At 43.2% G+C, this 26,934-nt stretch overlaps 1 protein-coding gene across 1 annotated transcript in view; it reads left to right on the top strand.

Annotated features, from left to right (window-relative positions):
• LOC147747319 (FRAS1-related extracellular matrix protein 1-like) overlaps positions 1–26,934 on the top strand; it is a 1,022,199-nt gene that overhangs the window by 750,603 nt on the left and 244,662 nt on the right. The window contains exon 24 of the mRNA XM_086953165.1: positions 23,140–23,554. Coding sequence (XP_086809291.1) covers positions 23,140–23,554 — 415 coding nt within the window. The remainder of the gene's footprint in view (positions 1–23,139; positions 23,555–26,934) is intronic.

Genomic DNA, 26,934 nt, shown 5'->3' with positions numbered 1-26,934 from the left:
TCCAGAGGACTGTCCAGAATGCATTCACAAGGAAGACAAAAAATATTTATTTTTGTGATTAGAAGTCAAAGAGGTGCACAACGTATTTCCTGTCCAAGAAGAGAAAATATGCATTGGCAATAGCACTCTATAGGCCATCCCTAACACCCTTTATCATAAGATTTCACTTTGAAGGAAGGTGCAGTCCGAGTGCCCATCAAATGGTCTCTGAGGAACAGCATCGCCGAGATTGCATCATGTTTTTATCTCTGTTTTTCTGTTCCATGCGATATGTGATGTAATAAACCTCAAATCAGTTTGCCATCCATACATCTGTGAAGTCTGTGGAGTAAACAGAGAGTTCAGGATGACCAGACCTTAATTGTCAACAAACTGACAGTCATAATGTGCCCACAAACAAGTAAAAAAAAACAATAATACATAATATGGGTATATGTTAAAGGTCGCGCGTATGCCTTTCTCGCAGATTCGGTCGGAGTAACCTCAAATTCTGCTGATGCAACCTTTAAACAGAAATGGCAACAGGCTTGGTTAACTTTTACCCTGAAGTAAGTCCTCGTGCTCCCCAGACTCACAGGGGTCGCCTTCCCAGCCACAAGTATAATTTAGAATTGTTGAGCCTAGCTTTAGGGCACGCAAAGGCCAGAGGGCGGCACCCAGTGCAGCTTCCATGCCCGTCAAGGACAGAGCAGACTTAAAGCGGTCATACTCTTGCTTCTCAGGGAATCCTGCTAAAATAAGTTTGGAAAAAAAGGCAATATGCTATACGATATTGCCCAAATACTGCCCAGCGTTGTGCCCTGAAAACGCAAACAGATGATCCATATATACCTTCTAGTCTAGTGGAAGGCTAGTGCTGGCCTTTTAAATACATAGTACTTTTTCAGGGTGAGCCTCTTCAAAAGAGTTTCAGGGGTAATGTTTATTTTACGTAATACTGTAAAGAACACTACTAGAGATTGTAACTGGAACAACATAGATGCTCGCGGCATTTCTGAATGCCATTTGACGGGTTTACTGTCTTTCCTAGAGGCTGCCATCCCAGCTGCGTGCACGCTCCACGCTTTGAGTGTGCCAGCCCCAGAGGCAGTTTATGACTGTGGGCGGTATAAGCACCATACATACAACAAGCTCGGCCACGCGTGCCAGATAGGCAGCGAAAGTGAAAGCGCTGCGATCACCAGGGCCAGCGTGACCACCATCTATTTCCTATTAACGCGACCGTGAGGCTGTGCTTTGCTTTCTGTTCTATGAATAAAACAATGTTTTGAATAAACTCCAATGAAAATGAAATGAATTATTCAAGATTTGAATGGACACTGCAACAGCTCTTGCTAAGATAAAATAAAGTAAAGAAGGATTTATCCTGATTAAGTTACCAATTTGTTCACTCAAAGGAAAGGAACGTGTACTCGTATCTAATTTTGAATTGCGACCGCGAGATGCGGGCACGATAATTGGAAACAGATGGTACTGCTGCTCGCTCCCTAGGCCAGGTTAGAGAGAAGGCGGGACATGCACCCGCCTTTGGCCAATTGCATGCTGTCTTTCTTAGAAAGAAGCACGCAAAGGCCAATATCGAGAAAGCAAAAAAAAAGCTCACGCACAAGCTTGTGTTCAGAGTTTAAAGCCCTTACTAGAAGCCTTTCAGAGCAGCGCATGCACGCTGGCTCTGGCGAGACCCAAAAAATGGAGCAAACAAACGCCAGAGAATTATAGGCCAATTAGCTTAATAGATGTATTACAAACACATTTTTCCAGACAGCGCCTAAATAGGCTAAATTAATGGAAAGACAATATTAACATACTGTCCCCATACCCAGCTAGATTTAGAGCTCACACAAGCATGGTAGACCAGGTTTTTAGACTCCTGTGTATCCTCTGGAAATACACTAAGATAAAGGAGGGGCATATCTAAATAGCATTTGTAGATCTAAGTGCAGCATTCGATCTTGTACCTAGAGGATTACTGTGGGCCTTGCTAGAAAAACAGAGAGTACCCGCAGATATCCTAGACCACAAAGGCAAGGCTGCACCATGAAAACTATGCGCGAGATCGCTGGGGTATGAATGGGGAGCTCTCTGAACCAATTTCCGTAGATAGAGTAGTGAGACGGATGTGTGCTTGTACCCACCCTGTTCTCACTCTACATCAATTGTGTGGTCGATTACCTCAAAAACCCAAAAATGTCCCTCCCCAAGCTCAGTGGGAACTCGGCCCCAGCGCTAGTATTCGTAGACAATACCATTTTGATTGCGTAGACTCCGAAGGGTCTCCAAAACCTACTAGATTATTTTAAAAAGGCGTAGAAATAAATATTGGAAAAGCCAAATACATTGTCATACACCCCCATAGGTCTTTATAAGGAACATCAGGGTGAGTGACCAGAAATTAGAATATGTATCAAATTTGACCTATCTAGGCATAATACTTGATTCAAAGCTGTCTTGGAAAACACAGATAAACCATTCTTTAATGCCCCTCGCACAGGGGTCTGGGCCATCCTCAAAAAGTAAATCCTAGCCACAAGCAAACCAATTACACCAGTGCTAGAGATTTGTAAATGCAAAGAACAGGCAGCTGCCCTTTATGGATCAGAACTGTGGAAAAATGGTGAAACTAAGCAAATAATATCTGGAGAGAACATGTTCTTGAGAAGGATTTTGGGCCTACCATTTGCAACACCACTTATCCCAATGTTCCACGACCTAAACATAAAATGGATAAGGCAAATTGGAGAACTACGCCCGCTATTCTATTGGATTAGGCTATGGACAATGCTAGAGTTTTTGGGATCTAGGGAAGGCATCAAAGAACTTTCAGTCCTAGGCAGATGCCTAACCTTCCCTTGGATTAGATATGTCAGGAAATGGCTTATAGAACTCAGTCTTCTCTCCTATTGAACGGAGCCACACCAGCTGGCGCAAAGCTCCAAGACTATCCTTAAGCAAGTGTATTAGGGATATGCCTTGCATGTATTTCATCGGGACCCTAATTTGGGCAGATAAATAATGCAGTTCCTCAATGTTAAATCTAACCCAGGCTATGAAGAGTTCCTTGACATTATCCAGCAACACCTGGCAAGAATCTTGTACAAAATTCTTCAGATTAAGAGCTATACCGCAAGCTGGGAAACCAAAGGAGAGTTAACTCACACTTTATGTACCTTAGGCCACATTGAAAACATTGTGCATATCCTCTTTTATTGCCCAGCATATGCCAGGGCAAGAAAGAAATGGTTTCGCCCACTGTGCAACATGTTAGGGTTCAGAAAACATCAAGATGCCCTAAGAGTGTTGAAACACAGTAAAATACCATACATAATATTTGCTATATCTAAATACATATGAGCAATATGATTTGCACAGAGTAAGAAGGGGTTGAACATGTGATATTGAAGTAAATAATCTACTTCTCTCTCGAAGCGCTTTATTTTGAATGAGGGCGGCTTTAATGTAAATACTGTATATTCTCTAATGTTAAAATTTAAATTGATATATATAAATGTGCATTTTACCCGTTTTAACTAAAACAAAAAGTTATTAGGAACTCCGCAAAGTATGGCCTTTCTTCAACACAAGACCAAAAGATAGACTTAAGGACAAGCACTTATTTTTCCTCCAGGCCATAGGAGGTTCTTGCCTGGGGCCGTGTCCTTGTTTGTTTGATTACTTTGGACTGAAACACAAATAGAAAAGCCTTGTATGCTATATGCACTGAGAGGAAATTCACCATGAATAATGTATAGTTGGATGTGGAAACATTTTAATTTTGTTTTTAGTGTGAACCATTTTATGGCCTATGGCAGAAATAATATATTGCAGAAAGAACAAGAACAAACAGATTGCATGACCATACCCAGATATCACTAACTTTCCACCACTGTGTAATATATTACTATTATGCAGTGGCGGTCACCACTGTGTAGTTCTAATTGGGTCAGTGTTTCCATAGGAAGAGCAAACTTTTGTTTTGCTAACAACTTTGGTGCCGTTTGACCATTCTACACAAACTTTCCAGAAAAAAGTTCATCCACCACAGTTCCTTCCTGTAAAGTTTCAGGGTGATCCATCAAACAGAGGAAGTGAGAAAGGGGGGAGTCCCAAAATGTATTCTTCCCATGCAGTTTCCGTAGGGAATGTTAAACGGTCATGCAGCTAAAATGGCTGAACAGAATTGAACCACATTCGGCATGAAGATTGATCTTTACCTAGTAAACGTGTTTTTATGACTTGGTGTTAGTATGTTCAGTAGTTTTGGACAAATTAAGGTTACAAAAGTATAGATATATTTATAGTTGGGCTGAAATAAAATGAAAATTAAAGCCTTGTGATTGGCTGAGGGGAATTTTTGGGAAAAAGTGCTTTGATTGGCTGACCACAAAATGAACAGAAATGTTGTGAACAGAATTTGGTCCCCTGTCCTTAAAATGTTTTTTTAAAAGGACTAAAGGGGGAATGATGTGGATACCAGGTCATGTGAGGGGGTCACATAGGGACCCCTGGGACAAAAATTACAAATATTTGTTATTGTTTTGCTGCACCATAGTAGTACTGTGGTACAGTGAGAATTGTTTTTAAAGTGTAGGCACCTTAATTTATTTAATTTATTTAATTTATTTGAATATCCCCGGGTGGGCCAGGGCATCGGTGCAGTTTTTGAAAATATGATTGTGGGGCCGGAGTGTACGAGAGGCCCTCTTCTTGGAGTGCCTCATGCCCCCGGGAAGCCCTCATCTCACTATGGGATTGTGCATGTTTGATAGGGTCCATGGACCCCATCCTCTGGACCCTAAAGCTGTTGCTGTCTCCCCGCATGCCGGTGTGGTGCACCCGGTCCCCATGCATGGCAGTGTGCCACCCCGCTCCCTGTGACCAAGATGCACACCCCATCTGTACCCAGTCTGCATGGAGTGGGCAGGGAGAAGGTAGCGGAAGGTTCCAGCTCCCCGAGGAACTGTACTGGCAGGTGTGGGGTCGGTTTGGCACAGCTACCAAAGCTGGCTTTAAAAACAAAAGGAAGGCTGTAGTGCCGAGGTTAGGACCAGGAAACCCCAAACAAGCAAATGCTGGTGCAAGACCACACAGTTGGCTCACCAGCAGAAAAGGAATCCATATGCTGCCAATGGAAAACAAGCATTGTCAAAGCCTATGGGTCCCGCCTATACAAGAGCTATTGGCTTTGCCACTGTTTTTTAGCCATATTGTACACCAGCTTAGCAGCAGTTTGGCATAGCTAAAAGTTAGTGGCAGAAATGAAAGTGGCGTGGAATGTTGTAAAGTGAAGTGTCATTGAACAGAGCAGGGGGTTATGGAGTGGCATAAAGAGTTGTGGAGTGATGTAGAGTAGAATTGAGTATCATGAAGTGGAGTAAAGTGGAGTTTCGTGGAGGGGTGTACAGTGGAGTGGAATAGTGTTGTGGAATGTCATGGAGGGAGTAGAGTGCATTAGAGTGTAAGGGCATAGGATGTCGCAGAATTGAGTGTCAGAGTGGAGTAGAGTGTCATAGAATGGAGTGACATAGAGTGGTGAGGGGTAGTGTATAGCAGAGAGGAGTAGCATAAAGTGAAGTAGAGTGTTCTGGAGTAAAGCGGTGTAGAGTGGAATTGATTGTTATAGAGTGGAGTGGCATAGAATGGAGACATTTTGTAGAGTGAAATAGTGTTATAGTGAAGTGGCACAGAGTGTAATGGAGTGGCACAGATTGGAGTACTGGAGTGGCATAGAGTGGAGTGAAGTAGTGTGTCATAGAATACATTGGAGTAAAGTGGTATAGAGGGAATTTCATAGAGCGTCGTAGAGTGGAGTATTGTTGTAGAATGGCATAGAGTGGAGTAGAGTTTTGTGGAGTGGCACAGTGGGGAGTAGTGCTTAATGGAGTAGAGCATGCTAGAGTGGTGAAGTGGACTAGAATGTTCTAGAGTAGAGCGGTATAGAGTGGAGTTGATTGTCGTAGAGTGTCGTAGAGTGGAGTGGCATAGAGTGTAGTAGAGTAGAGTGGAATGGCATATAGTGGAGTAGAGTGTCACAGAGTGGAGTGGCATAAAGTGGCATGGAGTGAAGTTGCGTAGACTGGAGAACTGAAGTAGTGTTGAGTGCAGTGCAATAGAGTGGAGTAGAATGTTGTAGAATAGACTAGAGTAAAGTGGCATGGACTTGCATATAGGGAGTTGCATAGAGAGGAGTGGAGTAGTGTTGTAGAGTGGCACAGAGTAGAGTGTTGTGGAGTGACATAGAGCGGAGTAGAATTTAATGGAGTAGAGCATCATAGAGTGGAGTGGAGTAGAGTGGCGTAGAGTGAAGTGGCATAAAGTACAATGGTGCAGAGTAGATTGGCATTGGGTGCAGTGGCTCACATCACATTGGTTTTTAGCAAATTGGTGTAGAGCGCATGGCATAGAATGCAGGGCCTTGTTGTACAGTGGTGTAGAGTAGAGTGGAGTGGCTCAGCATATATTGCAGTAGCGTAGAGTGCAATGGCATAAAGTGGAGTGGCGCAGGGTAGGGCGGAGCATGGTTAAGTAGAGTGGCATAGAGTACAGTGGCGTTGAGTAGATTGTTTCAGAGTAGAGTAAAATGGTGCAGGGTAAAGTGAAGTGGTGCAGGATAGAGTGTAGAGGTGTAGACGAGAGTGGCATAGATTGCTGTGGTGTAGAGTCACTTACAGGGCAGTGATATGGAGTGCAGTGGTGCAGAGTAGATTAGAGTGGTGTAGAGATGAGCAGTGGAGGGTAGAGTGCAGTGGCATAGAGTGAAGTAGTGTACAGTAACACAGAGTGCAGTGGTGTAGAGTGCATTGGCATAGACTGGTATAATAGCGTAGAGTACAGTGGTGCAGAGTAGATTTTCAAAGAGAGCAGTGGCATTGAGTGCATTTGTTTTGAGTAAGGTGGTGTAGAGTGCCTTGGCAGAGAGTGCAATGGTCAGAGTAGAGTGCAGTGGAGTAGAGTGGTACAGAGTACAGTAGAATGGCTCAGAGTGGAATGGTGCAGCATATATTGCAGTGCCATGGAGTGGACTGGCACAGGGCAGATTGTTTCAGAGTAGAGTGAAGTGACATAGAGTGAAATGATGCATGGTAAAATGGAGTGGGGCAGGGAAGAGTGGAGCTGGGTTGTGTTCAGAGGTGCAGCGTAGATTAGAGTGGCATAGAGTGGATGGCCTAGAATGCACTGGCACAGAGGGGAGTTGGTACAGAGTAGAGTACTGTGTTGCAGAGTGGAGTGGCATAGAGTGGAGTGGCATAGAGTGGAGTGGCATAGAGTGCAGTGGTGTACAGTAGAGTCGGGTAGAGTGCATTGGCATAGAGCAGCGGTCTTTAATCTGTGGGGCGCGACCCCCAGGGGGGTCGTGGAGTCCTGGTAAGGGGGTCGCAGATTCTGCAGAGTGCAGTTCCTGCCATTGGGCTGAGGGTGCTCACGGCGAGGTGTGAAAAACATCAACGCCTCATTAACAAGTAAAAGGTCTTTTAAAGACCTGTCAAGTACTTGGGTGTGACTGTGTGTGTGTCCCTGAAGCTGTTACAGCCGGGCTCACATACACGAGCTGGGGGGAGCTGAGGGGGCTGGGGGAGTGGCTGTAGTGTAGCCCCTTGAGTTTAATGTATATTGCGCACCTGGAGCTGTGGGTCCCGTGACACGTCCCCCGCCCCCAGCAGGGAGGCACAATGATGCCCTCCCATGAGTGGGAAAGAAGAAGGAAGACGACACAGAGATATACTGATCCCCCTTCCCCCCCCCCCCCTCCCCCATGAGAGAGGCACAGAAAAGGTGGGTGGATGAATGATGGGTGGATGGATGGATGAAAGGCTGAAGGATGGATGGATGTGTGATAAAAAGGTGGGTGGATGAATGATGAGTGGATGGATGAATGAAAGGGTGTATGGATGAATGATGGATGTATGATGGAAGGATGAGAAGGTGGACGGATGAAGGATAGATTGGTGAAGGATAGATGTATGGATGGAAGAATGAAAGGGTGGACGGATGAAGGATGTATGGATGAAAGGGTGGATGGATGAATGATGGATGGATGGATATGTAAAAAGATGGGTGGATGAATGATGGGTGAATGGATGGATGAAAGGGTGGATAGATGACTGATGGATGAATGGATGGAAGGATGAAAGGGTGGATGGATGAAGGATCGATGTATGGATGGGAGGATGAAAGGGTGGATGGATGAAGAATGGATGTATGTATGGATGGGAGGATGAAAGGGTGGATGGATAAAAAGCTGCATGGATGAATGATGGATGGATGTGTGAAAAGGTGGGTGGATGAATGATGGGTGGATGGAAGGAAGGGTGGATGGGTAAAGGATGGGTGAATGGATGGATGGTGGATGTATGGATGGATGGTTGTGTGAAAAGGTGGGTGGATGAATGATGGGTGGATGGAAGGAAGGGTGGATGGGTAAAGGATGGGTGAATGGATGGATGATGGATGTATGGATGTATGGATGGATGAATGAAAGGGTGGATGGATGAATTATGGATGGATGGAAGGATGAAAGGGTGGATTGATGAAGGATAGATTGGTGAAGGATAGATGTATGGATGGAAGAATGAAAGGGTGGACAGATGAAGGATGGATGGATGAAAGGGTGGATAAATGAATGATGGATGGATGTGTGAAAAGGTGGTGGGATGAATGATGGTAGATGGATGGATGAAAGGGTGGGTGGATGGATGAAAGGGTGAATAGGTGAAGGATGGATGGACGGGAGGATGAAAGGGTGGGTGGATGAAGGATGGAAAATGAAAGGGTGGATGGATGTATGAATGGATAAAATGTTGCATGGATGAATGATGGATGGATGTGTGAAAAGGTGGGTGATGAATGATGGGTGGATGGAAGGAAGGGTGGATGGGTAAAGGATGGATGTATGGATGGAAGGATGAAGGGTGGATGGATGAAGGATGTATGTATGGATGGAAGGATGAAAGGGTGGATGGATGGATGGATGCGTGAAAGTGTGGGTGGATGAATGATGGAGGGATGTGATGAGGTCTAACAGGCGCATTTATGGTTGTCAAAAGTTGATGATGAGGAGTACCAGTTTCTAGAAACTTTTTAGGAAGGGGGTCCTTACGCCTAAAAAGGTTTTACAAGGGGTCTCGGCATCAAAAAGTTTGAAGACCTCTGGCATAGAGTGATGAAGAGTTGAGAGGCGTACCCTGAAGTGGCGAAGAGTGAAATGGTTCAGAGTACAGTGCAGTGACGCAGTGTGGAGTGGTGTAGAGTGCAGTGGCATAGAGTAAGAGTTGCAGAGCACAGTGTATTGACATAGAGTGGTGCATAGTAGAGTGGAGTGTGGTAAAGTGGAGAATGCATGGTGTGGTAGCTCACTGGAATTACAGACAACACATTACATTTGCACAGATGTACAGTTTCACTGTATCCAGCGCACATCTATATCTATATCTATACTAATCTATACTAATATAATAAAGAGAGAGCCCAAACCTTTGAGGCAGGTAATCTCAGGAACCACAGCACCAATCACAACACCCAATACAGCGTTGGAGAGGGCAGTTGTAGCAGAAGGACATAGGCTATGCAGATGCCCACCATATACATTTAAAAGGTAAAAGAACCGTGCCAGCAAAGTAGTCCCTTGTGGGCGTTTCTGCTTTGTGCTGTGGGCGTGTGCTGGGGGGGTGACAAACGCTAGGGGCGTGTGGTACATTCCGCCCTTCATGCCATGTCTCATATCGTGTGCTGTGGGAGTGTGCTGGGGGCGTGGGCCTGTGCAGGGCGCGGGATTACAGAAAAAAAGCAAGCGTTGTGCCCAATATTTATTGTTTTTTCTTCCCAGGTTCTGTACATTCCTGCTCCGGGTGTCCACCCTGCTCCCTTTAATTACCCCTGCACCCAATAATCATAACCCACCCTTACTCCTTAAAATACCCCAACACCCTTAAACACTAACCCGTCTTAACCCTATAAATATACCCTGTACCCCAAAACCCAAACCTATCCCTAAACCCTAAAAATACCCCTGTACCCCAAAACCTAGCCCCGAACCCTATAAATACCCCTGTACCTCAAAACCCAAACCTACCCCTGAACCCTAAAAATACCCCTGTACCCCAAAACCCAAACCAAGCCCTGAACCCTACAAATACCCCTGTACCCCAAAACCCAAACCTACCCCTGAACCCTAAAATACCCCTGTATCCCAAAACCCAAACCTACCCCTGAACCCTAAAAATACCCCTGTACCCCAAATCCCAAGCCTAGCCCTGAACCATAAAAATAACCCTGTACCCCAAAACCCAAGCCTAGCCTTGCCCTGAACCCTAAAATACCCCTGTACCCCAAAACCCAAACCTAGCCCTGAACCCTAAAAAAACCCTGTACCCCAAAACCCAAACCTAGCCCTGAACCCATAAAATACCCCTGTACCCCAAAACCCAAGCCTACCCCTGAACCCAAAAAATACCCCATTACCCTAAAACCCAAACCTAGCCCTGAACCCTAAAAATACCCCTGTACCCCAAAACCCATACCTATCCCTAAACCCTAAAACTACCCCTGTACCCCATAACCCCAAACTATATCTTAACCCTTAAAATACCCAAACACCCAAAAACATATACCTCAGTACCCCAAAACATATACCCCTATACCCATACTTACCTTATCCAAACATAAAAAAAACATGCTTTTACCATTCATGCATTTACAACGAATTTTGTTGTAAATGTATGCGTGGTAAAAGCATATAAAATGTAATGCCATGCGTTACAATGGGATTGCGGAGTTATGGTACTTTCGTAATGAAAGTATGCGGAGTGATGGTATGCGGAAAGAAAGTTGCGGAATAATGGGTGTTTACCCTCCCCAGTAAGTACATTGGTGGCACGGCGGCCCACATCTCCAGCAACATACTCATATTTTTTCACCACCGATTTGAAAAATGCACAGGTCTCTCTCATTGATGGCCAGCACCGACATACACTTTTAGACACATCTCCCACCACAAGTTCTAGAATTGCGTACTTTAGAGCTGGGGAGCTACGTTCGTATCTCGGCATCAGCTCAACATCCTGTGATTCCAGGCAACTCGCTTTGTCTCCCCGTGCCTACCACAAATGAATGTGTTCTTCTGTAATGTAAATTGTGCTCATGCCATGTTGTCGAGTTTGCGCTATATAATATTGCAAGGAAAAATAAAGTAGGGAAACTCGAGTTCACACACTACTGAACGCGCACTCTCAAGTTCATCAGCAGTGCACTGTGAATCGGAGCGTTTCATAGGCCTGTCACAGATAAGAAGTGCTATCAAAACGAAATCCTACAAAATATTATACTACTGGCCGGCAGCAATTCATACCCGGACAACGTCGGGACGGGCTGCTAGTACTATATATAATGTGAGGAAATGTCATCGCCTGTGTAAGGATTTGTTTTGATGGTATTAAAATATGTATTGCCACCACTCTCAGAATTACCCACAGTAGCCTTCGTCACTATCAAATAAATCCTTTCACTTTCAAGCCAGAAAAAGAAAAGTATACATCGAGCTCCCTTCCTCAGAAGATGTCGCCTGACATTTAACTTCTATCTTTGAATGCACAGCAAATGTGATATGATAAGAACAAGTTTAAAATGCCTGTTTACAGAAAGGGAGCAGTCAGAAGGATACTTTAAAATGCGTTATGGGCAACAGGAGCAAAAAACTCAAGCTGGACGGCCTAAAGCAAATAAAGCTAGCATATAGAAAGCCAGAAAAAGTGAGTTACAAACTACAAAGCCATAGCCAACCAGACACCTGAGCTGTCTGGTAAGCTGCAACCTAAAAAGAAAGAAGGATGTGTGTGTCCCAAGTGGAAATGCTATATAAATCTCAACAAAATGTAATTGGGGACTCGTTCAAAAGAAAATAGACCTCATCCATGAGCTTGAGGGCTCCATCTTGTTTTAACATAATTCAATTCAATTTGATTGTGGGGAAACATTACTGTAAAACATTAGTATAGAAAACACAATACTGGACAAAGTAAGAATTTCCATCAAACATGTATTGTATTCATACATTTGCAATCTGATGCAAAATATAGGAATATAGTGCAGACGACTGTGCTCACAAGGTGATCATATTGACAACAAATTAATACACAAAGACACTATACAGTTCCCAAATGTTATATAATCCCATTGGCTCAGAGAAACAGAGGGAGGTTCCAATACATGCACAATCCTTTCTTGTTACTTGTAGGTGTCAACCAATTGGGGGTTTGTTGATGCCTCAACCCCAAATTAATAACAGGGTCTCCTCAGGACTTTGTCATCCAACTAACACACCTGCGCACAAAAAAACAGAGAGCGAAAAAACTTAAGTATCAGTACTGTGCCTGTATCAGTGAAAAACAACAACAGGTAAGAACCACCTCTGTAGTTGTTCATCACCCTCGCATGGGTTGGATAGCATCAACCATCTATCTCCCTACATTCTAAGACAGAATCAAAAGTTAAATATTGCAAATTTCACAAACTATTATCCACAGTTCATGTACTTAACCACTGTACACTATGTGGACCTGGAATCAGGGCTCAGGCAAAACCAGAGTACGCCAATATCGCCTTTATCAACCTCAACATTCAAATTCATTAGATATGCAATCAAAATCCGAAGTGTAGTCCAGTGGTCCAAAGTATCTTATTTACAAGTATCCACACGGATGGCTACTCTAGATGTGAGAGCCCTATGTGGTTGTCACTGCTTCAAATGCATACTGAATATATGCTGGAAATAGCCCAATTACCAAAACTAACCAGTGTCTTAATTAAAGTGCTTATTGTTGACTTGATACCAGTGTCATCTGTGACCAGTGACTTCAAAGAAAGTTATACCCCAAGACTAACAGCCCAATTATTCAAAAAGTCCCTAATACTGCCACAACGTTATAATAATTTTCTGTAGTCCCGTAAATCACTGAGGCATTAAACATTACTGCGGGGAGGAGAAAAGAAGAAAAGAAAGGTCACTTACCACCCCTATTATTTGTAAAGTAATCTACAAAACTGAAAATCTGCCCACAAAACATGTCCATACTCACAAGCAGAAGAGCTCCATGCTCCTCTGTGCACAGCGCTTCTTCAATTGCCGATACAGAAGGAAGATGCAACGGATGCTGCCTTGTTATCTGTATTCGAGTCTAAACACTGAAGTGCTGACCTCCGGACCGTCATATTGGAGGTACAAAAGCACACCAATATGAAAGAACAGATAACTCCACAGCGTACTCAAGGCCAAATAATGCCAGTAACCGATTCCAGTCAAAACATGGCATCAAACATATGTGATGACATAGAAAAATCTCTTGTGCGGCCCACCACACATGTACAAATAGCTGTCAAGAGACAGATTCTTTGTTAAATAACATTATAGCCCCCATAATTTAACCCTTTCGCAGCGGGGGTAATTCCCCCGCTGTGCTGGGGGGCTGGGGGTGCGCACAGCGCCCCCGTGCTCATGACGAGCTCAGCTCGTCATGAGGCACAGTGCTTGTGTGCGACCACACCCGTTTCCGTGGAACGTTCAGCACAGCAGGGGAATTAGCCCAGTGTGTGAGCGTTCAACGGCTCATGACCAGCTCAGCTCATCATGAGTACCGGAGCACCGTGCCTCATGACGAGCTGAGCTCGTCATGAGCATTGAAGGTGCTAAGTAACCAAGCTGACATGAGTTGAAAAGGTTAAGAAAGAAGGCTGTAAGGACAAACTATGGGGCAAATTGCTTACAGAGTATTTTAAAGGAGATGTGATCCTGTTACGACTACAAGTGAGAAATATACCCATCTTCACACACAGCGAGAGATTTAAAAATAATTTTAGCGTGATCTGGTACAACTGTTCCCGGCAGTGGATGGTGCTGGGTATTGAGGCAGCCTTGAAAGAATTGAATGAGCTCAAATGCCAAATAAGTGATTTAGAGGAGAAGATCTGAACGAACAGTATTGTTGCCAATGCCAAGGCTGTATTGGACAATCTACAGAAAAGGATTGAGGAATTTCATTCGATACAGATGCGTGAGGATCTGGAATCAAAGCCACTAAGATTCTGGCACAGGCTCTGGACCACCACTGAGCTTGCACACTACAGGCAAGATCTTATCCACGTAATGAACCTGAACCAATGTGATAGAATTCCGTGGTTGGCTTTTGTAAAGAAAGAACTGTACCGGCTGAGTCTTCATGAGCTATGGGAGGCCCCTGAGTTAGGCTGTCAAAAAGTCTCCAGAAAAAGACTGGTGGAGATTCATAAGGAGAGAAGTCTTGCTTCCCTTGTGCTTGCACCCCACAATGGGATTTTAACTGAACGATTTCTGGACTCCAAGAATTCTTATCACTTTGAAAGTTTTATGGATATCATTTTCCCGATATTGGCAAGAAAACTATTCATCCAATGGAGGCTTGGTACATTGCCCATTAAATCTTTTACATGTAAATGGGCAAAGGGGGATGACAAAACATGCCCTGGCTGTAGCAACTATGATGAGGAGGAAATTCATGTCTTGTTCTTTTGCCCAGCCTACAATAGACCAAGGAAACACTGGCTAGTGCCTCTATGTAGGAACTTGGGCGTAAGGAGCTTTGTGATCTCACACAGAATATTGAAAACAAATACTTCCCCTCATATAGTATTTGCAGTTGCTAAATTTTTAATGGCCATGTGGCACATCAGGAGAAAACTATCAAAAGCCTGACTACCAAAGGACGGAACTTCTATATAATTGTATTGCCAATGTACCTTCTGATCACCAACAGGGAATTGATTTATTTTTTCTTTTATCTCCTCTTTCAAAGTATGTTTTAACACAATGTTTTAATATAATGTGGATGTTTTGCAATGTATGTTTTTATATGTATCTTTTATGGCCTAAATGGCCGAAATAAAGAATTTTTGGAATGGATTGGATTTTAAAGGAAATGTGATCCTGTTACGACTACAAGTGAGAAATATACCCATCTTCACACACAGCAAGAGATTTAAAAATAATCATCTGGTACAACTGTTCCCGGCAGTGGATGGTGCTGGGTATTGAGGCAGCCTTGAAAGAATTGAATGAGCTCAAATGCCAAATAAGTGATTTAGAGGAGAAGATCTGAACGAACAGTATTGTTGCCAATGCCAAGGCTGTATTGGACAATCTACAGAAAAGGATTGAGGAATTTCATTCGATACAGATGGGTAAAAATATTGATATACAATTTGATATATTTTGAGCCCTACACTATTCAATCTGTATACGGAACCCCTTGCTAGGACAGTGGAAGCCTATGGGGTGGAGATAGTGTCCTACGCCGATGATACTCAATTGGTGGTGACACTGTCCCAGCCCCCAGAAGAGGCTGCTGCGAATTTCTCGGCTTGTCTTGGGGAATTGGCAGCCTGGATGAGTAACAACTGCCTGCGCCTCAATGCGAGTAAGACCAAGCTCCTAGTGATAGGGAAAGCTCCCTCCATTTGGTGCTCAGTGTGGTGGCCGCCGGAATTGGGGCCTACCCCCTGCCCCTCGGAGCAGGTGCAAAATTTGGGGGTGAGATTGGACGTCAATCTGTCCTTCGAAATCCACACTAGAGGGGTAGCCGGAAAATGCTACGGCATCCTAAAGAGCCTGCGAAAAACTCTGGACTTACTTCCTGCAACCAGCAGGAAGACGCTGATTCACAGCCCAGTTACACCCCACCTAAACTACGGGAACTCATTATGTATTGGCCTGAGCAAGAAAGGATTACATCGACTGCAATGCGTACAGAACGCGGCGGCCAGACTCGCACTGAATCTCTCAAGGAAGTCTTCAGGGAGATGCGCTTTAACCACGCTGCACTGGCTACCCATCCATGAGCGTTTTGTGTTTAAAACTATGTGTACGGTTCAGCGCATTGCGTAGGGAAAGGGTCCTACTTACCTGCAAAAATTACTGACCGTGCACCAGCCTAAGCGACTTCTGAGATCCCTAGGAAGTATGCTCTTCCAGGTACCCTGAATTTATTGAGCACGGATGGGTGGCAGATCGTTCAGATACTTGGCCAGCAAACAATGGAATGTTCTGCCGATTGAGCTCAGGATGGAACCATCGGAGATGAGGTTCTGTCAGAAACTGAAAACTTACCTCTTCCCGAAATAATGCTAGGTTCTCGGTCCGCTTCTACCCTACCTGTTGGCTGAGGTGGATATCTGCTCTGTTTTCACAGCGCGGGGACACACTGTTTTTAGTGAAAGTGCCTATTTCTCTGTTTCTGTTAATCCGCATTTCACCTTTTCTGGCCTACTTATTTACCGGCCCCCGGGCCCGGATGCTGCCTTTAGGGCTGCCCTCCCTGATGTAGTCAGCTCTTTGGCCCTGAAAGCTGCTAATTTCAGCATTATTGGGGATCTTAATCTCCACTTTGATTCTCCTTGTCCTTCGGCGGCCAGTAGCACTCGTGCCGATCTGGAGGCTCTTCAACTATTCCAACTAGTCGAATATCATACTCATGTTGGTGGTCACATTCTGGATCCTTTTTTTACTAACCTTGCATCGGTTAAGGTCCTGTCTCCTAGGCCCATGGCCTGGACGGACCACCATTTAATTGAATGTCATCTCACGCTTAATGATCTACCTCCAACTGCCCCTACTTCTACTACTCTTAGACGCCCTTGGAAAAAACTGAAACTGAGTGATTTTCATCAGCTTCTGGGCGCTGTTCCTTTGGGCCCTTTTACTGACGTTGAGTCAGGCTACGATCTCTACTGTAACTGGTTGACTAAAGCCTTGGATAAGTTGATCCCTATTGCTGAGAGTAAACAGCGGCGTACTGATTCTAGTCCTTGGTATGATGACTCGCTTCGGCTCTTAAAATAATCCGGCAAACAAGCCGAAAGAGCCTGGCGTAAGTCATACCAACCTGAAAGAAAAACTTTGTACCTCGCTGCCATCAAGAAGTACCATAGAGCTATTTGTAGGGCTCGGGCCGCTTATTTCTCTAGTGAGTTCAGTGCTAGTACCAACCCTGCCAAACTCATTTTCAAGGTGCTTAAAGATCTTACTACTTGCAGAGCATCAGCCGCCGAGATTTGTTCTTCTTACCATTGTGAGGATTTAGCTGCTTTCTTCATTAGTAAGGTGGAGGGTATCTATCGTGCCTTCCCCAGCTCCACAGGATTTCAGCAGAATACGATATTTACATCAAAAACTACCTTATCTCTATCGTACCTCCCAGAGCTCTCGACAGAGGATTTTAATAAACTTGTAGCAAGAGTGAAATCGGGTTCTCCTAAGGATCCGTTACGACCCGCTCAATTTAGAGAATCTGCCTCCCTCTGTCTCCCCCCGCTATGTGAGCTTATTAATCTGTCCCTATCTTCAGCCTCTGTCCCTAGTGCTTGGAAACAGGCCTAGGTGATTCCTATTTTTAAAAAACCTGCTCTGGACCCTCAAAAATCGGAGAATTATCGTCCCATTTCCCTCCTCCCGTGGGCAGCTAAACTGACCGAGGCCCATGTTAATACCATCTTAGATAATCATCTCCACTCTGCAAATATTTTAGATCCATCGCAGAATGGCTTTAGGCCCGGTCATAGCACCGAGACTGCGCTTCTCTCTATGGCTGAACATCTTCGCATGTTGGTTGATTCTGGTTAAACGGCGGCACTGGTTCTTCTTGATCTCAGTGCCGCGTTTGACACTGTCTCCCATGACATTTTACTTCAGCGTCTGGTTGAGGCTGGTGTCGACAATTTGGCACTTGAGTGGTTTTGATCTTTTCTATCTGGTCGTACCTTCAAGGTTACCACTCCTCCTTTTGAATCTAAACCTTATGCGATTGCCCAGGGAGTCCCGCAGGGATCGGCTCTTAGCCCCACCTTATTCAACCTTTATGTGCAGCCGCTAGCTGCTGTCGCCATGCGTGGGAACCTGACTATGGTGTCCTACGCTGACGACACTCAGCTGGCGGTTGCCATAAGTGGGGCTTCCGATCTCGAGGCTGCTAAGTTCCGTGAGGGACTCGTATCTGTGGCTCGCTGGATGACTGACAATTTCCTTCAATTGAACGCCAAGAAAACCGAGGTGCTCATTGTCGGGAAACAGATCCAGCTATGGGGCGACAATTGGTGGCCTCATGAGCTTGGCCCTACCCCTATCTCTGTCACTGAGGTAAAAAATTTAGGGGTTTGGTTCGATTCTCAACTGAGCTTCTCCAATCACACTAAAAAGGTTGCTGCTACGTGTTTTGGGACTTTGCGTCAGCTTCGATCCATTTTTAAATTCTTTGACACACCTACTAGACAGCTCATTGTTCAAGCAATGATTCTGTATAAGCTAGATTATGCCAGTTCTCTTCTTCTCGGAGCTAATCAGGCTGAACTTTCCCGTCTCCAACGCGTCCAGAACGCTGCCGCCAGGGCTCTGGTCGGCTTACCTAGATTTTGCTCAGCCAGAAAAACCATTCACAAGCTCCTCTGGCTCCCTGTTGCTCAGAGAATTATGTTTAAGTCTCTTTGTCTGTCGTTTAAATCCTTAAACATTCTTCCCCTCAGATCTTGGAGCACCTCATTTCCCCTTATGTTCCAGCGCGTTCTCTGAGGTCTTCTGGTCTCCACTTAGCCATAGTGCCGTGTTTTAAGAGGTCCAGGATCGGCGGCCGCTCCTTTAGAGTCCTTGCTGCCAAGCTATGGAACTCCCTTCCTGTCCACATTTGTGCTATTGATGGACTTCTATCATTCAGGAAGGCTGTAAAAACCTTCCTTTTTCCCCCAGCCCCCTGGTGCTGCTGTGTTTTAGTTCTGTTATCGCTTTTGTCCTGTTTTCTGTTCTGTTAGTGCCAGGACGCCCCTTTGCTGGGGCATCTGTGCGCTCTATAAATCCGGCTAACATAACATAACATAGTGTAACCATGGCTCTTTATAAATTTTATTATTATTATTATTAATATAACATACAGAGATATAAATCCCCGTACAATATTGAACAGGTGTATCCATACTGGAGACCAGGTTTCTACAACTCCACGGCTTCTCAGGTTAATCACAAAAGAGTAGCATTTTCTGATTCGTTAGTGAGTTGACAACCAGAACCTCCCAGGCACCCGGGACCAGGGATCCTACCAGGGATTCTACACCAGCCCAGACAGATACTACCAGATGTGTTTTAGGACACGGGCAATGTAGAAGATGGAGGCTGAGAGACAGGGTTTGTGGCAAAGGTTGGCGAGGCAACACTTACTAACCAGAGGAGAGACAGCTGCTAGAGGCTCCTGACTTGCAAATCCCCCATTCTCACCATTTCAAAATATACTCTTATGGCAGATGAGTAAAGCATGTTGAGCAAGGGTCTAGGATTTGTGGTTTCAGGCAGACCTGACTTTTTGAAATTGAGAGGCAAACTATACAGGTTCTCCAGAACCATTAGACTCAGACATTTTATTGAAGATAAACCAGACTTGCAGTTGACTGATAGAGATACTCTGCACTTGCTTTCTCATCACATGAGTGCAGAGATGTTGGCCTCTGAAAACATGGTCCTCAAACAGGTCAAGGAACTAGAGAATAAGAAAAGATGCATTCCCTTCAACATTTCTAGATACCATGGATTATAACAATGAGATATGCAGACAATTGAAGCATGGTAGATATTACCATAAAGCCACAGCACAGTAGGGCCCTGTTGGGTGCTGTTGGACGAGCTCAGAGTATCCATAGCCCCGCTGGCTCCCCTGCCTGCATCCATCCTGGGGGCAGTGGGAGCCCGCATTGCTTCTCCCCACCTGAGCAGTATTCTTTTGCTCCCATTCAGTGTTATGCCTGCAAGAGTATGGACATGGAAAAAGGTTTCCCAGGTGGAAGCGCATTACACTTTCCCTGCTCACTCCCCTGGTTTGGGAAATAGACAATGCCCCATGTGTTGGGAATCCCCAAACACCTTCCCCGAGCTAGGCCCATTGAATGGCTCTGGGAGTGGGGCTTCACGCCCCCTCCCCATTTGCCAAGTTGCGGCCCGGAGAATGGGGTCCTAAGGGCCTTTTCCAACTTGGCGATGGGGCTGCGTTCCCCAACCTAAATAATAAATGTGCTGCCTCTCCAGAGACCTCCCCAATCCCAGGGGGGTTGGTTCTTGGTAGCATCAGCACCCATAAATTGTATCTTTAATTTTACCGCTGATTTGTTGATCTTACGGGAATTTACTGCAAAATTTTACCTCATTTAATTGTGTGTCTCTTTTAATTTTTACTTTACCTAGGGCTCGGGACTGAGTCCTGAGTTCTAAGATGGCTGCTGCCACATCGTTGTGGATATGGTGGCAGTCAATCAAATCTCAGTTTGAGATCCGTCGGTCCCATGGACCAAAGTGTAGCTTTCTGCCAAATTTGGTGTTAAACCATTGAGGCGTATGGACTGTAGCTGTGTCTAAAGTTCCAATGGAAAAATGAAAGGGTAAAACCCCTTTTTTCTCGGGCCCCGCTTGACAGATCAACCTGAAACTTTCCAGGATGGACCTGAGGTGGAAGAGCTTTTATTTGAAAAGTTTCATTGAGATTCGTCGAACGGCGCAACATTTTCTGCTGGATTAAGTTAATTGAATTGACATTAGTTTGTAGGGGGTTGTTATTTTGTTAATTTGATTCCCTGTCTCCATTGTTTGCTATGAGAATATTTTGCTGTGGTTGATTTACTTAAAGGCTGGACAGGAGCACTTTTGACCCTGCTTTGACACCATTAGGACTGTAACTTTGGGAATCTATTTTGTGAATTGGAGTGGTTGGGCAATGTTTATTTTGTACCAACATACCACTCTCAAACCCTTCCTTATTTTTCTCAAACCCTCCCAATTCATTTCAAATTATTCCCCATTTTTCCACTGTTCACCCTGGCCCTTCCCCCATTTAATACTAATTGTATTATACATTCATGTGCCGATATCTCTGCCACCATGGCAGAGATCTCCATATGTACATAGAGGTGAGGTGGAATTCTTTGGCTATACGTTTGTGAATTGCTTTTTGAACTACATGAGTGGCACTACTTTATTACAATTTTATGTACTGAAAAATTATTTTGTGACTCAGGCCTTGCATTTGTAATAGCTTGAGGGACATTGAGAACTGGTGGCTTTTATATGTGAGGCTCATGGATGTTTATATATAAGATTTAGGGAGTGTGACTGTGGATGTTAAGGTTTTGTTTAGGTGGATTAGTGTTGGAATAAGTAGGGAGGACCGAGGGTCAAGCAATATGTTGACAGGTGCTGGCTGAGCTCGTGTGAGGCACAGAAGAACTAAAGCAATGTCAAACATATATTGAGGTGATTATAATATCATTATGAATGAATCATCGAAGCTTAGAGTATAATCGACTATCAATTAGTGAAAGTGAATTTTCAATGTGCATCCAATAAACTTGCAAGAAAACGCACAAATTGCTCCCTTAACTTTCCATCTGTTGTCTGCATATGTGCAAATGTCTGTGTTTTTCCATATAATGACATAATATACTCTAGATTGCATTAGCACATACTGAATTGTCTTAAAACATAGTACATATGTATTTTATTTCCAGACTCTTCTCAAGTGTTCTGTTTATATTTTTGTATGTTAGAAAGTAATATTCTTAGCACTCCAACATCTAGCCTATTCAATGCAATGACCTGAAGCATCTCTAGGAGCTGGGGCATTAACTCACCTATAACGTGTAGGCAATGAAGGATAAATATCTCAAATGTCAGCATAATATGCTTGGCCTTGCCTTTCGATTCGCTTGGTCGGTTTAAGTATTCTTTGCTGGGGCTGTTCGCAACAAGATAGCTTACTGTTTGAGCATATTTGATTGGCTCCCTTCACCTTTTCAGGACTGGGCTCTCTGTTTAGACCAGTACTTCCCAAACATGTTAGAGTCACAACCAATTCTTAGAATGACATACTTTCACAACCCACCTACCTTTAATGGAATGAGGAGGGTGATTTATTTTAATGTAACTAAAGCATTGTGTGGTAGCGTTTTGGCATTTACAGGCAGCACTTTTTCCATATAAATTGGTACTTCATTTACAAAGGCATACAGTTTTACTTATACAACTATATAGCACATCAATGATAATGTGTGGAAATCATGTTTCTGTTATCTTTTGTGCATTACCAAGTAAAGGATCTTGATTTGTTTTGATCCTATTAAACTCTCTGGCCCAGCACACCTTAAAATTACAAAAAAAGAGCTTAAATTTTGCTCTTTAGCTGCGGAATGTATGCAGTTCATTTGTATGTATTTCCATTTTGTTCTTTATTGCAAAAAAATAAGACTTTTCTTTCACACTCCTTGTACTTCAGCAAGATTGTCATATAATTCACTTTAAAAACTACTCTCACTTTGCAGGCAGAGAATGAAAAGTAAACACCTATGTACATGTTAAAGGAATAAGCAGCAGCAGACTTGCCTCTCTATTAAGCGCAGGCTAGCTAATGAGACAAGATGAATGCAAAATGTAAAAGCAGTTTTAGTTATTGCTCGGACTTTCCTGACTCACCAAAAATCAGCTAACGGCCCCCAGTTTGGGAAAGTCTGGCTTAGACCATTTTGGTCTGTTGCTGGGCAGCCATTTAAAATATCTGTTGCTCCCAAAACTGTTTTAATATATGGACAATCCAAACACAACTGGCTTTCACATGTTTTGGCGCCAAATCCATCTTACTTTTTTTCTAACCCATCCCTACACAAACTGGATTTTGTAATTTGTTTAAACTGAACTCTTCTCTTTAAGTATTGTGCCCTATTCATATTTTAGTGACCGTTTCGGTTTCTGTCTCCCCATATCTTTAAATATGAATGTTTAACTGTCAAAAGACTAAATGCTAAGCATTGTGCATGCATGCATTTTATTGCAAATGGTCGGGGGAGCCAGAAATTAAATGTTTAGATTTTTTGTCTTAAAGCAGTACAATGTTCTAAAGTGTGTATCTATTTATACTCATGTATTTTTTAGCATGAAAGAATGTTTATTTTTATGAATGGAATGACCACATCAATGCATAAGTTAAAGTAAACATTTTAAGAGAGCATTCTTGTCCGAGGCTGCTTTTTATCCATTATAATTGCCAAACATGAATAGCATGATCATGTAATTATTTTATGCAAATTGTTCTTTGCCCTCCACAGTTTCACCGTCAGCAATGGATTGAAGGCTAAAGATGGCTTAATGCAGCTTAATATTGAACACACAGACCGCATACCACCTACACTGGTCTCTAGCAAGGGTATTCAAGTACTACAAGGAAGTCTGGCGGTTATCTCTCATGACATCCTTGAGCTTACGGATCCAGATAGTCCATTGGACAATCTTACATATCACGTTATCCAGACTCCCCAGCAAGGCCACCTCTTTTTGAAAGAAGCCGTTCTTCAACACAACCAGTTTACCCAGACTGATGTGAACAATAGACATCTTTCCTACAAGCACAATGGTGGAGGTGGAGAACTCGATAAGTTTCTGTTTATTGCTAGTGACAAGGTGAATCGTGGTTTTCTGGTGGACGGACAGCTGAGGGAAGATCCAGTGGTCTTCACAATACAGGCAAGTATATTATAAGGACGTTCAAAAATCCATTTATACACAGCACAACAAGTGAGTTTTAATACTGGCACCGTATTAATGCCTGTACACTTTTTAATTTACACAATCCGACAATGTCTTTTAATTTTCTCATTGTAGAACAATGTACTTTTGCATATCGTATAGGACTACCCTTTTAAGCATTAGTAATTAGCCTGTGAATAAGCTAATTAGGTTTGTTTTTCCACTACTTTAAGTATGGTGGTATTTTCACCTAAAATAAATCTAAAAAATTAAGATAAAAAAAACATTGTTAAGCAATGTTTTTTAATATACTTGCTTGTGGTTGGTTGCTGATGGATTATTTATCATGTTATGCCTGTGTTTCTTTTACCCCACAATTGGTGAGCCAGTTGAAAGAGTCATAGAATGCCTTGTTCATGCAACATGAGTATGTCTGCTATATTCAACATCAAGGTCTCTAACAGGGGCAGAGGAGCTTCTGAAAGCCACCAGTACCCTGAAAGTAGCACCCTGAATTGCAAGACACCACAGTTTGGAATTCAAAGTTTTTAGTCCTACTGAAAAAGTCAAGACTACATATCTTGATATCTCAGTATCCTTGAAGTGGGCATCAGTCAAGTGAATGGCATGGCCACATGCTTACACACAAACATACACTGTGATGGCCTGTGGTACGTACAACATGACCACCTGTCTCCACTCTCAATTTAGCAAAGTCACATGGAGTTGATCACTTTGCAAGCCCCGCTTTATCAGTCATACAATATGTATGAAAACTGGGCCAAACAAAAGTGCCAGCAATAGCCAAAATGGAGTCACTATACCATTAGACTGCCAGAGAGTGGAAATGTGGGCAAACCATGCATTAGAAACCCTCTAGCCAAGAAGAGGCTGGATAGATAGGGGTAACAACCTTTTTTCAGACAGTGCAAGTAGAATGCATATGTATTCATGTGAATTTGTTTAAATGGATCTGGGTGCATGTGTACGCATTTGTGCCATCATATATATGTGCATGTGGTTGGCATCATGACCTGTCAGGGGTCATCTTTGGCACAATTATGAATATTTCTGACATAGAGTTGACACTGGCATAATAATGTTAGGTGTTGACATATGTTGGGTATCCTGGGACTAATCAAAGAAGAAAAGCAGCTTTCCTTGCCATGCTGTGAGCTTGCTGCTTGGTCACGAGTTGCACATCCCGCAAGGGATGTCAGATTGCTGAGTGTTGAAGCTTCAGCGTGCAGGGACCTCCGTGTCAGTTTCAGCGTAGAAGCGTCTCCTCTGACTTCCTAATGAAGATGCAATTCTTTTATACCAAAAAGGTAGCCTCAGGGTTTCTACCAGAACCGATATGTTGCGAGTACAATTATGTAAATGAGCCTAAATCAATAATTGTAATTGTGTAAAGTAGCCTTGTCGCCCAAGGATGAAGGTAGCGATGACCTTTGTACAGAGTATGTCAATCGTGTTGTACGTCATGTTCAGGGGATTAAGATATGATGCTGAAAATCCCTATGCATAATATATGAGGGTAGTTTCAAGAAAACCAATCGATATTTATTCAGTACCTAACTGGGTAAAAGGTCATTGGTAGAACCGTTATGCAGAGCAATGTAGGACAAATGTAGGTAAGGTTGCTTTGCTACTTAGGCCTAGGTTAGGGAACATAACAAGTGAAGCTCAGAATAGATGCACTAGATAACAAACATTTCAGTGATAAACTTGAGGAGACCATGCAGTTCATCAGGCCCAAACTTTCTAGTGGATAAATAATGCTGATGTGACGTGGAAGAATGTGACATTAAAAATTCGAGGCTCACTTTGATAACGTTTTTATTTTGTATATTACTAAAATTGGATGGCTGGTGCAGCAATGGGAATTTTATAGTAACACTATTAATTTTAGCTAGACCCTGCCACCCTAGACCACCTCCCATGTTCTGTGGTATACGTGTTCTTGAAATGGAAAGGTGCTCACTGGCCTGGTACACCTTGTGCTTAGGTGGTTAGCCTACTTTAAATACCTTCGTTAATAGTGCAAGTTTATTTTATTGCCTCAGTGTATTTGCTTATGGGCAGGATATTTATGTGACAACTGGTCTCAGTTGACCATCATTATTGCAGATCAAACTGGCATGCCAGGCTGCATATTAGAGAGGTTCCAGTGTTTGATGGGATGGCAGCTACTGTTGGTAAATTGCATCTTTCAGGCGATCCTGAGAGGTTTTGTCAAATTTAATAAGTGACTGTTGAATTTTAACATGGATGTGAAAAACCTGCATACTGTAATGGAAAGGCTCAAATTTGTGTCTTACATTAGCTATGTGGTTGGGTCATTCATTTCAGCATGCTACACGAGATCGGGTCGCCAACTCATAAACCCATTCTTTTTGTCTAGATTAGATAGTACTAGTATGAATGAGTCTGCGCTTTTCTCTTAAACCTAATTTGACTTTAACAGTTGTAAATGGTTGGTATGTAGGGCTGGCTGGTCATTCTCCTGTGCATACATGTCACTACAATGGGTTCTGCTGGTTTTTGTAGTCCTCTATCCTACCTGTGGTAAGATATGTAGGTTATATTTATTATGAAATGGAGAGTGTAACTGTATACTTGAAAGGCATGGAGATTTAGCTTCATCAAGAGGGGAGAGCCAGCATGTGTTGATTCTATGAATAAAGCTGAAATTGACTTGACTTGACTTGATTCTATGACCCTCATCAAGAGGATCCCTTAATTTGACTTAAATCGGGGGACATTTCTTATTTTCAAAGCAAATGGAGATAACCAGGATAGACAAACTCTGGATTAAGCAGTCTTCATAGAACATTGGCGACAGGAGAGGGGAAGGTTTGGAGCTACATAAATCCTCAGACACAAAATATATAATCATGTGGGCAACTATATGGTTAGAACCCTATCTAGACCAAGTCTCACATCCTTGAGAGTGTTTGCTCTTTTATTGGTTTATATTGGGTTTGATTTGCCGCCAGATTTGCTTTTCATTAGACCAATACAATTTGGCCTCTATCTGTAACTGTCCCTGTGATAAATTGCCTTCCCCGACATTCTCCACTTCATCTTTTGTAAGTTTTCTGAACCATTTTTCTGTCACTTTCTATTCCCTCTTTTGAATAGACTTGGTTTTACAAGGAGCAGATGTGCAATGATGCTTATTGTTTTAAAAATAATTTTTGGAAGGGCTAAATACCATTAGTTAAATTAGGCTTTTAACTAGTGGTCCTTGATATTGAATATTAAAAAAGTACATTGCATAATTAATACTTATCTCTTATTATATTTTCTTATTATTATTTCTAAATGGACTATTGTGTATTCTTTCCTACATAATTATTGAATTTCTGATGTAA

This window comes from Lissotriton vulgaris, chromosome 1_1 (genome assembly GCF_964263255.1).
Source record: "Lissotriton vulgaris chromosome 1_1, aLisVul1.2, whole genome shotgun sequence".
NCBI lineage: Eukaryota > Metazoa > Chordata > Amphibia > Caudata > Salamandridae > Lissotriton > Lissotriton vulgaris.
Note: the sequence above shows the minus strand (reverse complement) of the source record. Positions and strands in the feature narration are given on the sequence as shown.